Here is a 6,817-nt window from a genome sequence, read left to right on the forward strand (position 1 = left end):
TTTTTTTTTTTTTTTTTTTTTTATTTTCCTCTTAACCATGCAGAGGATGTAAAGAGATGCCCTGTCTTCCAGGCTGAGTAGGAAAGAAATCTGAGGTTTCTTGTGAGAGAGGTGGAGTTGCTCTAATCTGATGCAGTGGGGACTTCATAAAACCACTCCTGATAGCTGGTTGCTAATGGTCATTGGGCCTCTCACTGTCTCCACAATCCTTGGAGGAGCTGCATGGGCCAGCTGCAAGCTCCTACTCTGAATCCCAGCTGTATCCCCATCTCTCTAAAGCAGGCCTGGAGGTCCACGGCCCAGACCCAGACTCAAAATTGCTCAAGCAGCTCCTCCACTCCCTGCTGCACGCATGTCTGTGCAGCCCTTAGCTGGACAACCCTGCACTGTGTTCAGGCACAAACCCTGGGGAGCAGCACTCCATGACATGGCTGATGCCTGGCCTCCTTCCCCTGCTCTGTCCCTATACGTAGGACATGCCCTAGGTAGGGGGGGTACCAGTGGTGACGCCCCATGTACTGAACTTGGGGCTTTGCTTGGTGGTACAAGAACGCCATCCCTGGGGGTGTCTCTCCCTAAGCCGAGAGCATCTTCAATAACCAACAGCCCCTGCTGTGAAGCCATGCACAGCACTCCTGCCTAGTGCTAAAGCAGTGGCAGGTGTGGTCTGCAATCACATGGACCTGACTGCACATTGTGTGACCTGCTGTCTCCTGAACAGTTTGGCTTCAAGAAGTGGAAGAGTCATGTGACAGCCCGGCCCTGGGCAGACCGCTCGGAGATCGTGAAGGAGCTCTACTCGGACCTGAATGTCATCAAGAGCTTGAGAGGTATGCAGTATTGTCCCTGGGCTGGGATGATGTAGCTGGGGCTGGTCCTGCTTGGAGCAGGGGGTTGGACTAGGTGTCACCTCCAGTCCCTTCCCACCCTTGTCTTTCTGATTTTTCTAAACCAGACCGAGCTGCCACTGATCTGCCTAGCATGTAGCAAGCTTTCTGGTGTGGTGGGGAGAAGCCCTAAATCTACCTCCCAGAACTACTAGAAGCCCAGAGACTTCAGGGAGATGGGGATCCCTGTGTACCAGCCAAGGGGACTGAATTGCCTGGCTTGCACATCTGTGGGGTCTGTCATCTCCCTCTGGAAAGGGACAGAAGGGAGAAATGCTCTTCTCCCTCCAGAAAGGAGGCTTGAAACTAAGGGTGTCTCTTGCATGATGGAAACTGAGGATTGCAAAGGAAGTGACTGAACAGCAAAGCGGATGTACTTTCCAGGGTCTTGTCTATTGGCAAACCTGCCGCTTGGGCACAACAGTTATCATTTGTAGATGTAACAGGCCGCTTGAACTAGGAAGCGGGGCCAACACCCACACCAGCAGGTCCCAAACCTGGAGCAGAGATGAATGGGTGGAGAAGCTGGAAACAAATTTGGCCCGTGGGGAACTTGCAGTGGTGGTGGGGGCTGCCAGGGGCTCAGAGCATGCTTGATTCCTACTAGGCTAGGATGGGACCAGGGGAGCTCTCATCCTATGTCCTGGCTCCTTGTAGGGGCTGGGAGCCTTCCTCCCTTGCTACCCACAACTGCAGGGAGCATTGCTCCACCTGGCAGTGGAAGAGCTTTAAGCAGCTGCAAATGCTAAAGCTGACCTGTCTTCCCTCAAGACACCCTGCACTGGGACTTGCATCAGGACCCCTCTTCTGTAGCTAGAAGCATCTTAAATAGCGACTGTCCTGCAGAGGTGGCTTGATGGCCTCCTTCCACAGGGGATGGGTCTTGTGTAGGTGCAGAGCAAGCTTCTGGATCCCCAAGCCCAGCAGCACGTGTGCTGTGAGCACATAGCACTCTGGTCTCCGGGGCTATGACTATCCTGAAACATAGCCTGGATTAAAAAGGCAGCCTGCTCCCAAACCAGCCGGGATGGGTCTCCTCACCCCCCTCATGACCCTTCTCACCAGGCTCCACGGTCACCTGTGGGAACATCTTCTACCTGCTCCTGTTCGGATGGTGGCTGTCTCTCGTCTACCTCCTGGTTGCTGCTGTGATGTTCCTCTCTGTGGTTGCAGCTCCATATGGTATGGCCTGCAGAGACTCCATGACCAATGGTCTGAGTTCTAGTTTTTCCCCCATAGCCAGGGCATGTCTGGCGTACTGACCTCCAGCTGGCAAAAGAAACAATAGTGGATTCCAGCAACCTTCGTGTTGTACTGGTTTTCCCCGTTCAAGCTCCTCCCAGAGGTGGGAAGTCCTAACGCCAGACCTCTGCTAGCTGCAGAAGCTCTTTGAATTGCAGCTCTGGCCCCTGCCCCGCTCCCCCAAGCAGCAGCATCAACTGTAGGGGTGCCATGCCCACAGCGTGTCCCTTCCTGATGCTGGAGCAGTCCCAGGGCTGATTTTGCTGTCTCTCCCTGTAGGAAAGCTGTGCTGGGATTTGGCGGGATATTTCTTCTGGCCCTTTGGGAAAGTGATCCAAAAGGTGGAGGTGAGTTGAATGAGAGCTGCCTGCTCTGGGGCAGGGTTTGTGGCTCGTCCTTTTGGCCCAGCCCCTGACTTTTTTTTTTCTTGGGTCTTTTTATTCCAACTGCCCTGAGCACAGCAGCTGAGTCCTCTCCCATGGGGACCCTCCTGTGTGAGGCTCTTTCTGAGTGGCCCTGCTCTCCTTCTGTCTCCAGGCTGACCCCCCTCTGAGGAAGTGCAACACCCTGTTCAACAAGTGCACGGTTATCTCAGAAGTGAGCGACCCCAAGGAGAGCACCCCCTTGCTCCCCCAGCACAACGTGGGGCAGGGGCTGATGGGTGATGCTGATGCCATGTACTGGGTAAGACTGCTGCCTGGCTGGGCACTCCCCCTGCATCACGTTGGAGGGAGAAGGTGATCCTTGGGAGTGGCTGGGGAGTCTATTTTTTGGGAGGCCACCAGCACAAACCCAGATGAGGAGGTGCAACTCTCTGCTGTCCAGACTCTTCCCTTGCTGTGACCTGGTGTCCCTGGCTAGGGACTTGGGCAGAGAGCCCAGGGACGAGGCAGCCTGTGGACTTGGTGTTCTTCCTTCCCTCCTCCATGGGGTGGGATGTGGAGCTTGTTATGAAGCCACCACATGCCTCAGCTCTTGGTGCAACTTGAGGTCCTCAAATACCCTCTAGAAATGTGTCAACAGGGTCCAGTGGCTGAAAAGTTGGTAAAGCTTCCAGTGGTGGGGGCCAGACCTGCCCCTGCTCAGCTGTAGCAACGCCAGCGTGATCATTGGTGTCCTCTGGCTACAGCCTCCCCTTTGCAGGGGCTAGGCTGTATCGCACCATTATAAGCTGTGCTGGCTATCTTAGCTGGGAGGAATATGGAGTGCTGAGCTGTTCGCTGGGCACTAACATGGACTGGCCTTGCTTTCCTCTTCTCCAGCATCGTGCCAACACCTACGTCTGGCTCCTGCTGGGCTACCCATTCCTCGCCGTCGCCCACAGTCTAGTCTGCTTCATCTCCTGGCTCCTTGTGTTCATCATCCCCATCGCCAAAATGAATGCACGGACAGTGACTCGGATCCTGCTCCTGCCCCCAGAGCAGGTGCACATCCAGCACGTGAGGAAGGTGGGTTGCTCCAGCCTGCCCCTCCTACAGGGACCGGATGAGGGCTGGTGTCCAGAGGCAGTGTCCCATTGGGTGCCAGCACTCCCAGTACTCTGCTTCTCCCTTGTACTGGAGGGGTTGGGCTGGAAGGACTTGAAGGGTATGTGGAGTAGCAAGGGGGTATGTGATGCCATCATGGCCAGGCTTACCATGTGATGCTGAGCTAAGAAGACTTTGGCTCGGTGAACACTTCTGGGAGGGGATGCGGGTGGCCACTGCACTGGGCTTTCTCTCCTGAGATGGCTGAAGTTATTCTGGGTGGACCAGGGTGGAAAGGCCTGCATTGGCTTGGGGCATCTTAGGTGGCTCTGAGTCCTTCATGAGACAAAAGTGGTCAGATGGGCCTGGGGGAAATGATGCATTTTTTTGGGGTGGACTCCTTGGAGCAAAGAAGTGACCCAAGGGCTCCTGCCCCCCACTCAGACTGAGGTGCCACTGGATGCAGAAGTGATCCTGTGCTGCTACCGTGCTGTGAATGCATACTACTACAAATATGCTGTGGATGGGATCAATGTCTTTGCTGTCAGTATCCTTGAACTGCTGGCTGCCCCTGGCTCAAGGCAGTGTCATGGGTTGGGCAGCTCTGAGCTGAGATGATTTGGGGGTGGGGGGAGAGAAGATGCTGGGAACAAATGTAAGAATTGTCCTTAAGGTGGGGCAAGTTGAGCTTTGGTCCTGGGTGGCTGCTGGGTGTTGGTCACTGGCTCCCAGTGCTTGTTCTCAACCTGGCAGGGAGCTCATGGATGATGGACGCACTGATTTGCTATTAACGAAACTGGTCAGGGATGTTCCAACATCTCTGAACTAATTGGTGGAGGGCAGGCAGGGCATGATGGGGCAGTGGGGGTAGATCCCTAAGTGGGGGCATGTGAACAGGGTTCATCTGAAGCATCCTCTTGTCAGTGCTGGAGACTGGTCTGACCCCATACAGTACTCAAGGGGAATTCTGCCCCACTGAAGGGTGGCAGAGGGGGGTCTGTAAGAGCATAAAATACCTTGCCAGGGGCCTAAGCCAAGTGCAACAGGACATGGCAAGGTAAAATGGGGATGTGGTTTCCAGGCTAGGAAGGGTGGGCAGAGATTGAACCTCCTTGAGCTGGAGGCTCTCCAGCACTTGCCTAGCAGCAGGCTGTCCCTTGACCAGCTCCACTGCAGACCTGCTGCCCCTGGTGATCGTGACTCTGGTGCTGGGCTATGTCGACAGCCACAACCGCTTCATCAGCTCCCCTGTGAAGTTCACACTTTCGCTGCTCTCCATCATGCCTCTCTCCTACTACATCGGCATGGCCATTGCCAGGTAAGCATGAGTGTCAGAGCAGCAAGGACAAGTTGAGGGCAGCCTTCGTGGGGCCATGATTCCTGCATTGCCCTGTACTGATGTAGTAGCATAATAGTGGAGCCTTGAAGTCATCTCCGTCTCCGTGTGTTTGGTGTTTCTTCCCTTCCCTACTGGTCATGGTGGGTCTCGATTTGGCTTGGGATGGAAAGGCCAGTTGCATTTCTATCAATCATGATGGACAAGCAGCTCCCAAAACCAAACGGGACTTGCCCTTCATTACGAGGGGTGGGATCCATGCAGCTGTTGCCCTTCTTGAAGGTGGCAGCCTAGCAGAAACTCCTCGCCTAGGTGCTGCCGTCTTCCCAGAGCCCATCCTGGCACAGCCTCTCCAAGCTAAGGTCTGTCTCTGTGCTTCAGTATTTCAGCGCAGAGTAACTTTGCAGTGGGGGCTGTGGTGAATGCCACGTTTGGCTCCATCACCGAGCTGACCTTCTATATCACGGCCCTTATCAAGGGCACCCGCGAGGGGAGCAAGTGCTATGAGGAGATCGTGAAGGCGGCCTTGACGGGGACCCTGGTGGGCTGCGTCCTCTTTGTCCCGGTGAGTCTGGCTGGAAGCCCCGTGGCTCAGTCCTGTTCTCCACTCGCTTAGTGTCTGTCTGATCCTTGTGATGTCTGCTTCTGCCTCAGTGTAAATCTCTCCCACTTGCCTTCCTCGGTCTCCTCCTCCTCTTGGGAATTGTCTCCCATCCCAGTGACAATTTGGGGGTGGGGGGAGAAGGAATCTCTAGGCCACGAGCTTTCAAGGGACTTGAGTTACTATGGCCCAAGAGCTCAGTAGTGATTTAATGCATCCTCTGTTTCCTCCCAGGGCTTGTGCATGGTGATTGGGGGCATCAAACACCAAGAGCAGAAATTCAACAGCAGGTCAGCAGGTGTCAGCTCAGCCCTGCTCTTCCTCTCTGTGGGAGGTAAGGTGTGGAAACCTGGTGCAAGAAGGAGAGGGCAATGATTTGGATACCTTGGCTGTACCGGGTCATCGCAAGACCCGTGGGTCATCGCAAGACCCGTGGGTCATCGCAAGACCCGTGGGTCATCGCAAGACCCGTGGGTCATCGCAAGACCCATCATGGGGTGGGAGCAGCACTTGAGCATCTATTAACAGCCTCTCTTGTAGAAGCAGGATGTTGGCTGCTGAGGTCCCCCTGCTTTCTACATATGGCAGGGGCAGATGTAATGTCTTGTTTGTATTGGGATTGATAGTAGCTTTAGGAAGACTATATAGGCTTCCATGGGGTGGTGTGGACAGAGCTGATGCTGCCTTGGACAAGGGTTGAGACTAAATGGGACTTCTGGAGGTCCCTTCCAGCTCACTTGTCTATGAAGACCATCGTGGGACCCTTGCTTGGTGTGTTCAGGCTGGCCCTAGATTCTCCTCTACATTGGTTCAGTCCCTCAGATCTGTTCCTGTCTCCATGTCAAGAGGCTCAGGGGTGCCTCCTTGGTGGTACCATCCACTATTGCAGGAGCCTCCCTGCAGCTCTGGACACCTATTTGAACACTGTTCCTAAATCTGTCTATGCCATGGGGGAATGCAGGACCTGACCATGACTGGGCACAGGGGTGGGCAGACTCCCAGCACCCAACTCCCCTGCAGGCCAGATGCTTGAAACGAGTGTGGCTTTACCTTGGTGCTTGGAGTAACCCCAGCAGCTGGGCTGAGGAGGCCTCTTCCTGCAGCTCGCTGCTCTGCAGGGACACAAGGGGAAGCCCTGTGCCCACTGTGGGCCCAGAGAGCTTTTGCTGGGCTCAAACTGGTGTAGCAGGATAGCTGTGGGCAAACCTGTTTTAGCCAAGAAGCTGAGCAGAGGCCAGCAGGCCACAGGGCTCCTTGCCCACAGTGCTGGTTTGGGGGGGGGGGG

The 6,817-nt window shown here is 55.1% G+C and overlaps 1 protein-coding gene across 1 annotated transcript in view; it reads left to right on the forward strand.

Annotated features, from left to right (window-relative positions):
- Positions 1–6,817, forward strand: part of LOC109292278 (putative cation exchanger C521.04c) — a 16,104-nt gene that overhangs the window by 3,400 nt on the left and 5,887 nt on the right. The window contains exons 4-12 of the mRNA XM_019509669.1: positions 722–830; positions 1,953–2,069; positions 2,409–2,476; positions 2,667–2,813; positions 3,392–3,577; positions 4,040–4,142; positions 4,772–4,913; positions 5,313–5,496; positions 5,767–5,866. Coding sequence (XP_019365214.1) covers positions 722–830; positions 1,953–2,069; positions 2,409–2,476; positions 2,667–2,813; positions 3,392–3,577; positions 4,040–4,142; positions 4,772–4,913; positions 5,313–5,496; positions 5,767–5,866 — 1,156 coding nt within the window. The remainder of the gene's footprint in view (positions 1–721; positions 831–1,952; positions 2,070–2,408; positions 2,477–2,666; positions 2,814–3,391; positions 3,578–4,039; positions 4,143–4,771; positions 4,914–5,312; positions 5,497–5,766; positions 5,867–6,817) is intronic.

This window comes from Gavialis gangeticus, unplaced genomic scaffold, assembly GCF_001723915.1.
Source record: "Gavialis gangeticus isolate Ggan-Ray unplaced genomic scaffold, GavGan_comp1, whole genome shotgun sequence".
NCBI classification, from domain to species: Eukaryota; Metazoa; Chordata; order Crocodylia; family Gavialidae; genus Gavialis; species Gavialis gangeticus.